Source organism: Anomaloglossus baeobatrachus, chromosome 9 (assembly GCF_048569485.1).
Source record: "Anomaloglossus baeobatrachus isolate aAnoBae1 chromosome 9, aAnoBae1.hap1, whole genome shotgun sequence".
Lineage (NCBI taxonomy): Eukaryota > Metazoa > Chordata > Amphibia > Anura > Aromobatidae > Anomaloglossus > Anomaloglossus baeobatrachus.
In genome coordinates, this window is record NC_134361.1 from 30,768,966 (window position 1) to 30,783,672 (window position 14,707).

Here is a 14,707-nt window from a genome sequence, read left to right on the forward strand (position 1 = left end):
GACCGCCATGCATCGGAGTTCCTCTGATCTTTCTGAGGCCTTTTGGACGAGGAAAATTGAGATCTGCCCGCGGTCCGAAAGGACCGAAACCTCGATTGTACCTTCCGTGGTTGAGGTCTGTTTGGTTTGGACTGGGGTAAGGATGAATCCTTTCCCTTGGATTGTTTAATGATTTCATCCAATCGCTCACCAAACAAGCGGTCGCCAGCCAATGGTAAACCGGTTAAGAACTTTTTGGAAGCAGAATCTGCCTTCCATTCACGTAGCCACATGGCCCTGCGGAGTACCACCGAGTTGGCGGATGCCACCGCCGTACGGCTCGCAGAGTCCAGGATAGCATTAATGGCGTAGAACGCAAACGCCGACGCCTGATTGGTGAAGGACACCACTTGCGGGGCAGATGTACGTGTTACAGCATTAATCTGCGCCTGACAAGCTGAGATAGCTTGGAGTGCCCATACGGCTGCGAATGCTGGAGCAAAAGACGCGCCGATAGCTTCATAGATGGATTTCAACCATAGTTCCATCTGTCTGTCAGTGGCATCTTTGAGTGAAGCCCCATCTTCCACTGCAACTATGGATCTAGCCGCCAGTCTGGAGATTGGAGGATCCACCTTAGGACACTGAGTCCAGCCCTTGACAACCTCGGGGGGGGGAAGGGATAACGTGTGTCCTTAAGGCGCTTGGAAAAACGCTTGTCTGGACAGTCTCGGTTTTTCTGGATTGCCTCTCTGAAGTCAGAGTGATCCAGAAACATATTTAATGTACGCTTTGGAAACCTGAAACGGAATTTCTCCTGAGAAGCAGACTCCTCAATTGGAGGAGCTGGGGGAGAAATATCCAACACCTGATTGATGGTCGCTATTCCTGATCTGATACCTCCGCTTCATCCTCCAGAGAGTCCCCCTGCTGGAACCCTGAACAGTGTGATGAAGTGGAGGGAATTTCCCAGCGACCCCGCTTGGGCGGCCGGGGACTGCGGTCCGTGTCAGAAACCTCACTCTGGAACCTGTGGGTTACCCCCGGGGCACATTGCTGTTCCAATCGAGGGGGACCTGGGGTCAAGGATTGGACAGTGTCTGGGGCCTGAATCACCGGTCTGGACTGCAATGCTTCCAGTATTTTAGCAGACCATTTATCCATAGTCTCAGACAGTTTGTCAGCAAAGGCTGCAAACTCCGTCCCTGTCACCTGGACAGTGGTAGCAGGTGGATCCACCTGGGCCACCTGCAGCAGAGGCTCCGGCTGAGCAAGTGCCCCAGGGGCCGAGCATTGCACACAATGAGGGTCAGTGGAACCTGCCGGTAGTACAGCTGTACATGAGGTACAGTTTGCAAAGTACGTCTGTGCTTTGGCACCCGTGCTTTTTGCAGATGACATGTTGTCTCCTCTGAGAACAACCAGGAGGGTATATAGCCAAAAATCAAGCAGAGCGACCGCACAGTGCAATGTATAGCCTATAAGCCTATATATATATATATATATATATATATATATACACACACTTCGGTACTCAGTGGGGCCAGCACCACAGGTGCTGCTTACCGACCGCTCAGAGCGGTTGTGTGGTCACCAGATTCCCTGCCTGGGTCTCCCTGTGTTGTCTCTCCTCTCCAGCGTCTGAATCGCCGACAGGAATGGCTGCCGGCGTTCTGTGGGAAGGAGGAGACCGTGGGCGTGCCCAAGAAAAGTGCGGGAATCCAGTGCCCCACTGTACTGATTGAGGAGGGCGGAGGATACTAATGTATGCTCCAGCCCTCCTCTGACGATCCGTGCAGCGTCCCGCCCCTCCCCTGACTGGCAGGCCTGTGGGCGGGAAAGAACGACACTAGGCCGCAGAAGCCGGGGACTAAAGTTATAAGCGCGGCCGGCAATAAGCGCGGCCGCGCGGTGGTCCCCCAGCACTAACACCTCCAGCAGTGCCGGAAAGTGTCTGGCACTAATGTCCGGCGCACTAACACACCCAGCCGTGCTGGAAAGTGTCTGGCCCAAGCGCTCCATGCCCGGCGCACTAACAGACCCAGCAGTGCTGGAAAGTGTCTGGCACAAGCACTCAATGTCCGGCGCACTAACACACCCAGCAGAGCTGGAAGTGTGTGGCACAAACGCTCCATGTCTGGCGCACTAACACACCCAGCAGAGCTGGAAAGTGTCTGGCACAAGCGCTCCATGCCCGGCGCACTAACACACCCAGCAGTGCTGTAATGTGTATGGCACCAGCGCTGCGCGGTCCCCACGGGGACACAGAGTACCTCAAAGTAGCAGGGCCTTGTCCCTGACGATACTCGGCTCCTTGTCCAGCAGAATCCCAGGGGCTGTGGATGGAGGCCGGTCCCAGTGCCTGGAGACCGATTAGGATCCCACTTCACCCAGAGCCCTAAAGGGGATGGGGAAGGAAAACAGCATGTGGGCTCCAGCCTCCGTACCCGCAATGGATACCTCAACCTTAACAACACCGCCGACAAGAGTGGGGTGAGAAGGGAGCATGCTGGGGGCCCTGTTATGGCCCTCTTTTCTTCCATCCGACATAGTCAGCAGCTGCTGCTGACTAAGCTGTGGAGCTATGCGTGGATGTCTGCCTCCTTCGCACAAAGCAATGAAACTGAGGAGCCCGTGAGCACGGGGGGTGTATAGGCAGAAGGGGAGGGGCTTTACACTTTTAGTGTAATGCTTTGTGTGGCCTCCGGAGGCATAGCTATACACCCAATTGTCTGGGTCTCCCAATGGAGCGACAAAGAAAAAAGTTTTAACAAATAATAAAAAAAAAACTCCTAAAAGTTCAAATCACCCCCCTTTTGCCCCATTGAAAATTAAAGTGTAAATAAAAAATATACACATATTTGGTATCGCTGCATTCAGAAATGCCCGATCTATCAAAATGTAAAATCAATTAATCTGATTGGCAAACGGCGTAGCGGCAAAAAAATTCCAAACGGCACAATTCAGTTTTTTTGGTTGCCGCAAGTTTTGCGCAAAATGCCATAACAGGCGATCAAAACGTAGCATCAGCGCAAATATGGTACCATTAGAAACGTCAGCTCGAGACGCAAAAAATAAGCCGTCACCGAGCCATAGATCCAGAAAAATGAAAATGCTGCGGGTTTCGGAAAACTGCGCAAAACATGCGCCACTTTTTTGGACACGCTTGTGAATTTTTTTAACCCCTTAGATACAAGTAAAACTATACATGTTTGGTGTCTACAAACTCGCACCGACCTCAGGCATCACAATGACACATCGGTTTTACTATATAGTGAACACGGTGAATAAAATATCCCAAAAACTATTGTACGATCACACTTTTTTTTGCAGTTTTTCCGCACTTGGAATTTTTTTTGCTGGTTTCCAGTATACTATATAGTAAAACTTATTGTTTCATTTAAAAGTACAACTCTTCCCGCAAAAATAAGCCCTTACATGGCAAAATTGACGGAAAAATAAAAAAAAAAAGTTACGGCTCCCGGAAGAAGGGGAGCAAAAAAAAAAAAACGAAAAACGCCCTGGGAGCTGAAAGGGTTAAAGCACATGTCCGGTGTCCTGCAGAGAATCCTACCGATGGTGCAGTGACCTGTTTGACACGTAGGGATGATCCAAATGAGGGGACCCCCCACCCCCACACACAATCTGACATAAGCACCCGGCTGACAACTCACCTCCACATCCTCCACCTCTTCAGCCTCGCTGCTCCTATCGCTCTCCTCCTCGGAGAAGTTACTGTCCTCGCTGTCTGACATTGCAATGTGTTACGTGCTGTGAAAGGAAACAAATGACACCGGCATGAAGAGACGCCGAACAGCTCAGCTAAGGCTCCACACTCAGTCCATACGACTAGAACCAGTAAGGCAGAGAGCGGGGGGGTGAAAGCATGAAAGCCCCTGCATTCTGGGAGGAGAGGCTGATGATTTCTGGGGAAGAGGGGGGAGGTTGCAGTTTTTTCTTTTTTTACGCAGTGGAAAACATGGACGGTACAACATGTCACAGGCTGTACAGAGGAGCAAACAGTATGAGGAAGAGCAGTGATATCATGCAAGATGCTGGGGGGAGGGGAAGTGTGGTACAACATATGGTGATACAACAATTTGTGCAGTACAGTAGATAGCAGCACAGTGACACAGGGGGAGCAGTACAGTGTATAGCAGCACGGTGACACAGGGGGAGCAGTACAGTGTATAGCAGCACGGTGACACAGGGGGAGCAGTACAGTATATAGCAGCACGGTGACACAGGGGGAGCAGTACAGTGTATAGCAGCATGGTGACACAGGGGGAGCAGTACAGTGTATAGTAGCACGGTGACACAGGGGGAGCAGTACAGCGTATAGCAGCACGGTGACACAGGGGGAGCAGTACAGTGTATAACAGCACGGTGACACAGGGGGAGCAGTACAGCGTATAGCAGCACGGTGACACAGGGGGAGCAGTACAGCGTATAGCAGCACGGTGACACAGGGGGAGCAGTACAGCGTATAGCAGCACGGTGACACAGGGGGGGCAGTACAGCGTATAGCAGCACGGTGACACAGGGGGAGCAGTACAGTGTATAACAGCACGGTGACACAGGGGGAGCAGTACAGCGTATAGCAGCACGGTGACACAGGGGGAGCAGTACAGTGTATAGCAGCACGGTGACAGGGGGAGCAGTACAGCGTATAGCAGCACGGTGACACGGGGAGCAGTACAGCGTATAGAAGCACGGTGAAACAGGGGGAGCAGTACACAGTGTATAGAAGCACGGTGACACAGGGGGAGCAGTACAGTGTATAGCAGCACGGTGACACAGGGGGAGCAGTACAGTGTATAGCAGCACGGTGACACAGGGGGAGCAGTACAGTGTACAGCAGCACGGTGACACAGGGGGAGCAGTAATTTATAGCAGCACGGTGACACAGGGGGAGCAGTACAGTGACACAGGGGGAGCAGTACAGTGTATAGCAGCACGGTGACACAGGGGGAGCAGTACAGTGTATAGCAGCACGGTGACACAGGGGGAGCAGTACAGTGTATAGCAGCACGGTGACACAGGGGGAGCAGTACAGTGTATAGCAGCGCAGTGACAGGGGGAGCAGTACAGTGTATAGCAGCGCAGTGACAGGGGGAGCAGTACAGTGTATAGCAGCACGGTGACACAGGGGGAGCAGTACAGTGTATAGCAGCACGGTGACACAGGGGGAGCAGTACAGTGTATAGCAGCACGGTGACACAGGGGGAGCAGTACAGTGTATAGCAGCACGGTGACACAGGGGGAGCAGTACAGTGTATAGCAGCACGGTGACACAGGGGGAGCAGTACAGTGTATAGCAGCGCAGTGACAGGGGGAGCAGTACAGTGTATAGCAGCACGGTGACAGGGGGAGCAGTACACAGTGTATAGAAGCACGGTGACACAGGGGGAGCAGTACACAGTGTATAGCAGCACGGTAACACAGGGGGAGCAGTACAGTGTATAGCAGCACGGTGACACAGGGGGAGCAGTACAGTATATAGCAGCACGGTGACACAGGGGGAGCAGTACACAGTGTATAGAAGCACGGTGACACAGGGGGAGCAGTACAGTGTATAGCAGCGCAGTGACAGGGGGAGCAGTACAGTGTATAGCAGCGCAGTGACAGGGGGAGCAGTACAGTGTATAGCAGCACGGTGACAGGGGGAGCAGTACAGTGTATAGAAGCACGGTGACACAGGGGGAGCAGTACACAGTGTATAGAAGCACGGTGACACAGGGGGAGCAGTACACAGTGTATAGCAGCACGGTGACACAGGGGGAGCAGTACACAGTGTATAGCAGCACGGTGACACAGGGGGAGCAGTACAGTGTATAGCAGCACGGTGACACAGGGGGAGCAGTACAGTGTATAGCAGCACGGTGACAGGGGGAGCAGTACAGTGTATAGCAGCACGGTGACACAGGGGGAGCAGTAGTGTATAGCAGCACGGTGACACAGGGGGAGCAGTACAGTGACACAGGGGGAGCAGTACAGTGTATAGCAGCACGGTGACACAGGGGGAGCAGTACAGTGTATAGCAGCACGGTGACACAGGGGGAGAAGTACAGTGTATAGCAGCACGGTGACACAGGGGGAGCAGTACAGTGCATAGCAGCACGGTGACACAGGGGGAGCAGTACAGTGTATAGCAGCACGGTGACACAGGGGGAGCAGTACAGTGTATAGCAGCACGGTGACACAGGGGGAGCAGTACAGTGTATAGCAGCGCAGTGACGGGGAGCAGTATAGTGTATAGCAGCGCAGTGACAGGGGGAGCAGTACAGTATAGCAGCGCAGTGACAGGGGGAGCAGTACAGTGTATAGCAGCGCAGTGACAGGGGGAGCAGTACAGTGTATAGCAGCGCAGTGACAGGGGGAGCAGTACAGTGTATAGCAGCGCAGTGACAGGGGGAGCAGTACAGTGTATAGCAGCGCAGTGACAGGGGGAGCAGTACAGTGTATAGCAGCGCAGTGACAGGGGGAGCAGTACAGTATATAGCAGCGCAGTGACAGGGGGAGCAGTACAGTGTATAGCAGCGCAGTGACAGGGGGAGCAGTACAGTGTATAGCAGCGCAGTGACAGGGGGAGCAGTACAGTGTATAGCAGCGCAGTGACAGGGGGAGCAGTACAGTGTATAGCAGCGCAGTGACAGGGGGAGCAGTACAGTGTATAGCAGCGCAGTGACAGGGGGAGCAGTACAGTGTATAGCAGCGCAGTGACAGGGGGAGCAGTACAGTGTATAGCAGCGCAGTGACAGGGGGAGCAGTACAGTGTATGGCAGCGCAGTGACGGGGAGCAGTACAGTGTATAGCAGCGCAGTGACAGGGGGAGCAGTACAGTGTATAGCAGCGCAGTGACGGGGAGCAGTACAGTGTATAGCAGCGCAGTGACAGGGGGAGCAGTACAGTGTATAGCAGCGCAGTGACAGGGGGAGCAGTACAGTATAGCAGCGCAGTGACAGGGGGAGCAGTACAGTGTATAGCAGCGCAGTGACAGGGGGAGCAGTACAGTGTATAGCAGCGCAGTGACGGGGAGCAGTACAGTGTATAGCAGCGCAGTGACAGGGGGAGCAGTACAGTGTATAGTAGCACGGTGACACAGGGGGAGCAGTACAGTGTATAGCAGCACGGTGACAGGGGGAGCAGTACAGCGTATAGCAGCACGGTGACACGGGGAGCAGTACAGCGTATAGAAGCACGGTGAAACAGGGGGAGCAGTACACAGTGTATAGAAGCACGGTGACACAGGGGGAGCAGTACACAGTGTATAGAAGCACGGTGACACAGGGGGAGCAGTACAGTGTATAGCAGCACGGTGACACAGGGGGAGCAGTACAGTGTACAGCAGCACGGTGACACAGGGGGAGCAGTAATTTATAGCAGCACGGTGACACAGGGGGAGCAGTACAGTGACACAGGGGGAGCAGTACAGTGTATAGCAGCACGGTGACACAGGGGGAGCAGTACAGTGTATAGCAGCACGGTGACACAGGGGGAGCAGTACAGTGTATAGCAGCACGGTGACACAGGGGGAGCAGTACAGTGTATAGCAGCACGGTGACACAGGGGGAGCAGTACAGTGTATAGCAGCGCAGTGACAGGGGGAGCAGTACAGTGTATAGCAGCGCAGTGACAGGGGGAGCAGTACAGTGTATAGCAGCGCAGTGACAGGGGGAGCAGTACAGTGTATAGCAGCACGGTGACACAGGGGGAGCAGTACAGTGTATAGCAGCACGGTGACACAGGGGGAGCAGTACAGTGTATAGCAGCACGGTGACACAGGGGGAGCAGTACAGTGTATAGCAGCACGGTGACACAGGGGGAGCAGTACAGTGTATAGCAGCACGGTGACACAGGGGGAGCAGTACAGTGTATAGCAGCACGGTGACACAGGGGGAGCAGTACAGTGTATAGCAGCGCAGTGACAGGGGGAGCAGTACAGTGTATAGCAGCGCGGTGACAGGGGGAGCAGTACAGTGTATAGCAGCACGGTGACAGGGGGAGCAGTACAGTGTATAGAAGCACGGTGACACAGGGGGAGCAGTACAGTGTACAGCAGCACGGTGACACAGGGGGAGCAGTAATTTATAGCAGCACGGTGACACAGGGGGAGCAGTACAGTGACACAGGGGGAGCAGTACAGTGTATAGCAGCACGGTGACACAGGGGGAGCAGTACAGTGTATAGCAGCACGGTGACACAGGGGGAGCAGTACAGTGTATAGCAGCACGGTGACACAGGGGGAGCAGTACAGTGTATAGCAGCACGGTGACACAGGGGGAGCAGTACAGTGTATAGCAGCACGGTGACACAGGGGGAGCAGTACAGTGTATAGCAGCGCAGTGACAGGGGGAGCAGTACAGTGTATAGCAGCACGGTGACACAGGGGGAGCAGTACAGTGTATAGCAGCACGGTGACACAGGGGGAGCAGTACAGTGTATAGCAGCACGGTGACACAGGGGGAGCAGTACAGTGTATAGCAGCACGGTGACACAGGGGGAGCAGTACAGTGTATAGCAGCGCAGTGACAGGGGGAGCAGTACAGTGTATAGCAGCGCAGTGACAGGGGGAGCAGTACAGTGTATAGCAGCGCAGTGACAGGGGGAGCAGTACAGTGTATAGCAGCACGGTGACACAGGGGGAGCAGTACAGTGTATAGCAGCACGGTGACACAGGGGGAGCAGTACAGTGTATAGCAGCACGGTGACACAGGGGGAGCAGTACAGTGTATAGCAGCACGGTGACACAGGGGGAGCAGTACAGTGTATAGCAGCACGGTGACACAGGGGGAGCAGTACAGTGTATAGCAGCACGGTGACACAGGGGGAGCAGTACAGTGTATAGCAGCGCAGTGACAGGGGGAGCAGTACAGTGTATAGCAGCGCGGTGACAGGGGGAGCAGTACAGTGTATAGCAGCACGGTGACAGGGGGAGCAGTACAGTGTATAGAAGCACGGTGACACAGGGGGAGCAGTACAGTGTACAGCAGCACGGTGACACAGGGGGAGCAGTAATTTATAGCAGCACGGTGACACAGGGGGAGCAGTACAGTGACACAGGGGGAGCAGTACAGTGTATAGCAGCACGGTGACACAGGGGGAGCAGTACAGTGTATAGCAGCACGGTGACACAGGGGGAGCAGTACAGTGTATAGCAGCACGGTGACACAGGGGGAGCAGTACAGTGTATAGCAGCACGGTGACACAGGGGGAGCAGTACAGTGTATAGCAGCGCAGTGACAGGGGGAGCAGTACAGTGTATAGCAGCACGGTGACACAGGGGGAGCAGTACAGTGTGTAGCAGCACGGTGACACAGGGGGAGCAGTACAGTGTGTAGCAGCACGGTGACACAGGGGGAGCAGTACAGTGTATAGCAGCACGGTGACACAGGGGGAGCAGTACAGTGTATAGCAGCGCAGTGACAGGGGGAGCAGTACAGTGTATAGCAGCACGGTGACAGGGGGAGCAGTACAGTGTATAGAAGCACGGTGACACAGGGGGAGCAGTACACAGTGTATAGAAGCACGGTGACACAGGGGGAGCAGTACACAGTGTATAGCAGCACGGTGACACAGGGGGAGCAGTACACAGTGTATAGCAGCACGGTGACATAGGGGGAGCAGTACAGTGTATAGCAGCACGGTGACACAGGGGGAGCAGTACAGTATATAGCAGCACGGTGACACAGGGGGAGCAGTACACAGTGTATAGAAGCACGGTGACACAGGGGGAGCAGTACAGTGTATAGCAGCGCAGTGACAGGGGGAGCAGTACAGTGTATAGCAGCGCAGTGACAGGGGGAGCAGTACAGTGTATAGCAGCACGGTGACAGGGGGAGCAGTACAGTATATAGCAGCACGGTGACACAGGGGGAGCAGTACACAGTGTATAGAAGCACGGTGACACAGGGGGAGCAGTACAGTGTATAGCAGCGCAGTGACAGGGGGAGCAGTACAGTGTATAGCAGCGCAGTGACAGGGGGAGCAGTACAGTGTATAGCAGCACGGTGACAGGGGGAGCAGTACAGTGTATAGAAGCACGGTGACACAGGGGGAGCAGTACACAGTGTATAGCAGCACGGTGACACAGGGGGAGCAGTACAGTGTATAGCAGCACGGTGACACAGGGGGAGCAGTACAGTGTATAGCAGCACGGTGACACAGGGGGAGCAGTACAGTGTATAGCAGCACGGTGACACAGGGGGAGCAGTACAGTGTATAGCAGCACGGTGACACAGGGGGAGCAGTAGTGTATAGCAGCACGGTGACACAGGGGGAGCAGTACAGTGACACAGGGGGAGCAGTACAGTGTATAGCAGCACGGTGACACAGGGGGAGCAGTACAGTGTATAGCAGCACGGTGACACAGGGGGAGCAGTACAGTGTATAGCAGCACGGTGACACAGGGGGAGCAGTACAGTGCATAGCAGCACGGTGACACAGGGGGAGCAGTACAGTGCATAGCAGCACGGTGACACAGGGGGAGCAGTACAGTGTATAGCAGCACGGTGACACAGGGGGAGCAGTACAGTGTATAGCAGCACGGTGACACAGGGGGAGCAGTACAGTGTATAGCAGCGCAGTGACAGGGGGAGCAGTACAGTGTATAGCAGCGCAGTGACAGGGGGAGCAGTACAGTGTATAGCAGCGCAGTGACAGGGGGAGCAGTACAGTGTATAGCAGCGCAGTGACAGGGGGAGCAGTACAGTGTATAGCAGCGCAGTGACAGGGGGAGCAGTACAGTGTATAGCAGCGCAGTGACAGGGGGAGCAGTACAGTGTATAGCAGCGCAGTGACAGGGGGAGCAGTACAGTGTATAGCAGCGCAGTGACAGGGGGAGCAGTACAGTGTATAGCAGCGCAGTGACAGGGGGAGCAGTACAGTGTATAGCAGCGCAGTGACAGGGGGAGCAGTACAGTGTATAGCAGCGCAGTGACAGGGGGAACAGTACAGTGTATAGCAGCGCAGTGACAGGGGGAGCAGTACAGTGTATAGCAGCGCAGTGACAGGGGGAGCAGTACAGTGTATAGCAGCGCAGTGACAGGGGGAGCAGTACAGTGTATAGCAGCGCAGTGACAGGGGGAGCAGTACAGTGTATAGCAGCGCAGTGACAGGGGGAGCAGTACAGTGTATAGCAGCGCAGTGACAGGGGGAGCAGTACAGTGTATAGCAGCGCAGTGACAGGGGGAGCAGTACAGTGTATAGCAGCGCAGTGACAGGGGGAGCAGTACAGTGTATAGCAGCGCAGTGACAGGGGGAGCAGTACAGTGTATAGCAGCGCAGTGACAGGGGGAGCAGTACAGTGTATAGCAGCGCAGTGACAGGGGGAGCAGTACAGTGTATAGCAGCGCAGTGACAGGGGGAGCAGTACAGTGTATAGCAGCGCAGTGACGGGGAGCAGTACAGTGTATAGCAGCGCAGTGACAGGGGGAGCAGTACAGTGTATAGCAGCGCAGTGACAGGGGGAGCAGTACAGTGTATAGCAGCGCAGTGACAGGGGGAGCAGTACAGTGTATAGCAGCGCAGTGACAGGGGGAGCAGTACAGTGTATAGCAGCGCAGTGACAGGGGGAGCAGTACAGTGTATAGCAGCGCAGTGACAGGGGGAGCAGTACAGTGTATAGCAGCGCAGTGACAGGGGGAGCAGTACAGTGTATAGCAGCGCAGTGACGGGGAGCAGTACAGTGTATAGCAGCGCAGTGACAGGGGGAGCAGTACAGTGTATAGCAGCGCAGTGACGGGGAGCAGTACAGTGTATAGCAGCGCAGTGACAGGGGGAGCAGTACAGTGTATAGCAGCGTAGTGACAGGGGGAGCAGTACAGTGTATAGCAGCGCAGTGACAGGGGGAGCAGTACAGTATAGCAGCGCAGTGACAGGGGGAGCAGCACAGTGTATAGCAGCACAGTGACAGGGGGAGCAGTACAGTGTATAGCAGCGTAGTGACAGGGGGAGCAGTACAGTGTATAGCAGCGCAGTGACAGGGGGAGCAGTACAGTGTATAGCAGCGCAGTGACAGGGGGAGCAGTACAGTATAGCAGCGCAGTGACAGGGGGAGCAGCACAGTATAGCAGCGCAGTGACAGGGGGAGCAGCACAGTATAGCAGCGCAGTGACAGGGGGAGCAGTACAGTGTATAGCAGCGCAGTGACAGGGGGAGCAGTACAGTATAGCAGCGCAGTGACAGGGGGAGCAGTACAGTGTATAGCAGCGCAGTGACAGGGGGAGCAGTACAGTGTATAGCAGCGCAGTGACAGGGGGAGCAGTACAGTATAGCAGCACAGTGACAGGGGGAGCAGTACAGTGTATAGCAGCGCAGTGACAGGGGGAGCAGTACAGTGTATAGCAGCGCAGTGACAGGGGGAGCAGTACAGTGTATAGCAGCGCAGTGACAGGGGGAGCAGTACAGTGTATAGCAGCGCAGTGACAGGGGGAGCAGTACAGTGTATAGCAGCGCAGTGACAGGGGGAGCAGTACAGTATAGCAGCGCAGTGACAGGGGGAGCAGTACAGTGTATAGCAGCGCAGTGACAGGGGGAGCAGTACAGTGTATAGCAGCGCAGTGACAGGGGGAGCAGTACAGTATAGCAGCGCAGTGACAGGGGGAGCAGTACAGTGTATAGCAGCGCAGTGACAGGGGGAGCAGTACAGTGTATAGCAGCGCAGTGACAGGGGGAGCAGTACAGTGTATAGCAGCGCAGTGACAGGGGGAGCAGTACAGTATAGCAGCACAGTGACAGGGGGAGCAGTACAGTGTATAGCAGCGCAGTGACAGGGGGAGCAGCACAGTATAGCAGCGCAGTGACAGGGGGAGCAGTACAGTGTATAGCAGCGCAGTGACAGGGGGAGCAGCACAGTATAGCAGCGCAGTGACAGGGGGAGCAGTACAGTGTATAGCAGCGCAGTGACAGGGGGAGCAGTACAGTATAGCAGCACAGTGACAGGGGGAGCAGTACAGTGTATAGCAGCGCAGTGACGGGGAGCAGTACAGTGTATAGCAGCGCAGTGACGGGGAGCAGTACAGTGTATAGCAGCGCAGTGACAGGGGGAGCAGTACAGTATAGCAGCACAGTGACAGGGGGAGCAGTACAGTGTATAGCAGCGCAGTGACAGGGGGAGCAGCACAGTATAGCGCACCCCCCTATAATACACCTATAATACTGCTATCCGCCGCCTCCGTCATCAGAACAGTATACAGCAGTGAGGACACGTGACCAGGGAGCAGTACACAGCTGAGGACTCGTCACACATGGAGATTCGCCTGGTGAGGCCCTGCAGAGCGGCTGCAGTAGATGGCAGTCCGGTTAGAGGCACACAGAGCACGTACACTCTCGGTTCCTGGCCCGGTACATTACCACAGACCGCCATACTCCCGCACACACGGCGCCGTACACAAAACTCACCGCTCAGAACCGACAGTTTTCCCGCCGTACAGAAAGCTCGCCAGCCGCACTACATCCAGACCAGCGTCTACTAGAGCGGAAGTGACGTAATCAGCGGCGCGCAGAAACAGGAAGTGATCTCGAGTCGACTCAGTGAGCGCGGCGCGCCGGATGTGACGTAAGAACACTAGTCTACCACGTGGAACGAGACAACCAATCAGAGAAGAAGAGCATAGACCCTGTTGCAAAGTAGTCGCTGAATAACGGAAGTTGGAGAAGGTGCGGGATTGTTTCATTTTAACTCTGTCCACATTCAAAAGAGGGGAAAATATTTTTTAGGATATTGTTCTTCTCACTCCTTGCATTATTGGCAGCACAAGTGTAAGTGTGATGTGCACACATTTTTAGGCTGCTTTTTTGTGAGCTAATGGTAAATTTGCATTAATGCTGAGGGTCCTTGGAGCAAAAAAGGTTTCTAAAAGCTTTTTGTGGCTAGGAACCAATCAGAGCGCAGCTTTCATCCTTAACACTAGAACTACTGAGGTAGTCATTTTGACTACTTTGCACCATGTATTTCTATATAGGTGTCACGAGTCCAGTAGTTCTAGTGTTAAACATGGTTTGGAAATATAAAAGCTGTGTTCTCATTGGTTGTTATTGGCCACAAGGGCAGGCTTGGTAAATAGGGTTTTTTGGACAGTTTTTTTTTGGCTTGTAACAAGTGCCATGAATTTCACGCCCCTTATACCAGACTCTATTTTGTTTATGTGTAAAAAATATTATAGACAGTTACCCTTATAAGGGCTGAGCGATTGCTCCTTTTTGTGCCTTCATTTTTTCCTTCCCTTCTTCCATGAGTCACAGACTGAGAGACAGACAGAGTAAGAGCAGACAGGGAAAGAGACAGACAGACACACGCACACAGGGAAAGAGACAGAGAGAGAGACAGACTGTCAAAGAGTACAAACAAGAGAAATTACGACCAAAGTCCAAGGTACAAAAAGTGAAAAAACTTTATTTGATGGATAGGTGCAGAGCGGCACAAACCAAGTGTGAACATAGGCAGGTGATCACTAAATGTTAGGGATCTTACCCAACTGCTGACAGATCATTGACAATCCATACATGTAATATACAATAACATATGAAACATAGTTTGTGTATAATAGAGAAGTCAGCAGTCCTCCAGGAAGAACAAAAAAACTCTTAAGCATCAATGTATTAGGGTCACAATCTACACAAATTACCTCCTGTGAGGATCATAGCAACCATATGAGATGCATATTAAATATTGGCATTATAGAAGGTTGCACAATGTGTAAGGTGCAGGAGTGAGAAAGGGACCCTG

At 53.9% G+C, this 14,707-nt stretch overlaps 1 protein-coding gene across 1 annotated transcript in view; it reads right to left on the reverse strand.

Annotated features, from left to right (window-relative positions):
• The window catches only part of SUPT5H (SPT5 homolog, DSIF elongation factor subunit), a 104,752-nt gene extending 91,282 nt beyond the window's left edge, over positions 1 to 13,470 (reverse strand). Inside the window, 2 exon segments of the mRNA XM_075323471.1 lie at positions 3,654 to 3,750; positions 13,381 to 13,470. Coding sequence (XP_075179586.1) covers positions 3,654 to 3,734 — 81 coding nt within the window. The 5' untranslated portion in view covers positions 3,735 to 3,750; positions 13,381 to 13,470.
• Between the last annotated feature and the right edge of the window lie 1,237 nt (positions 13,471 to 14,707).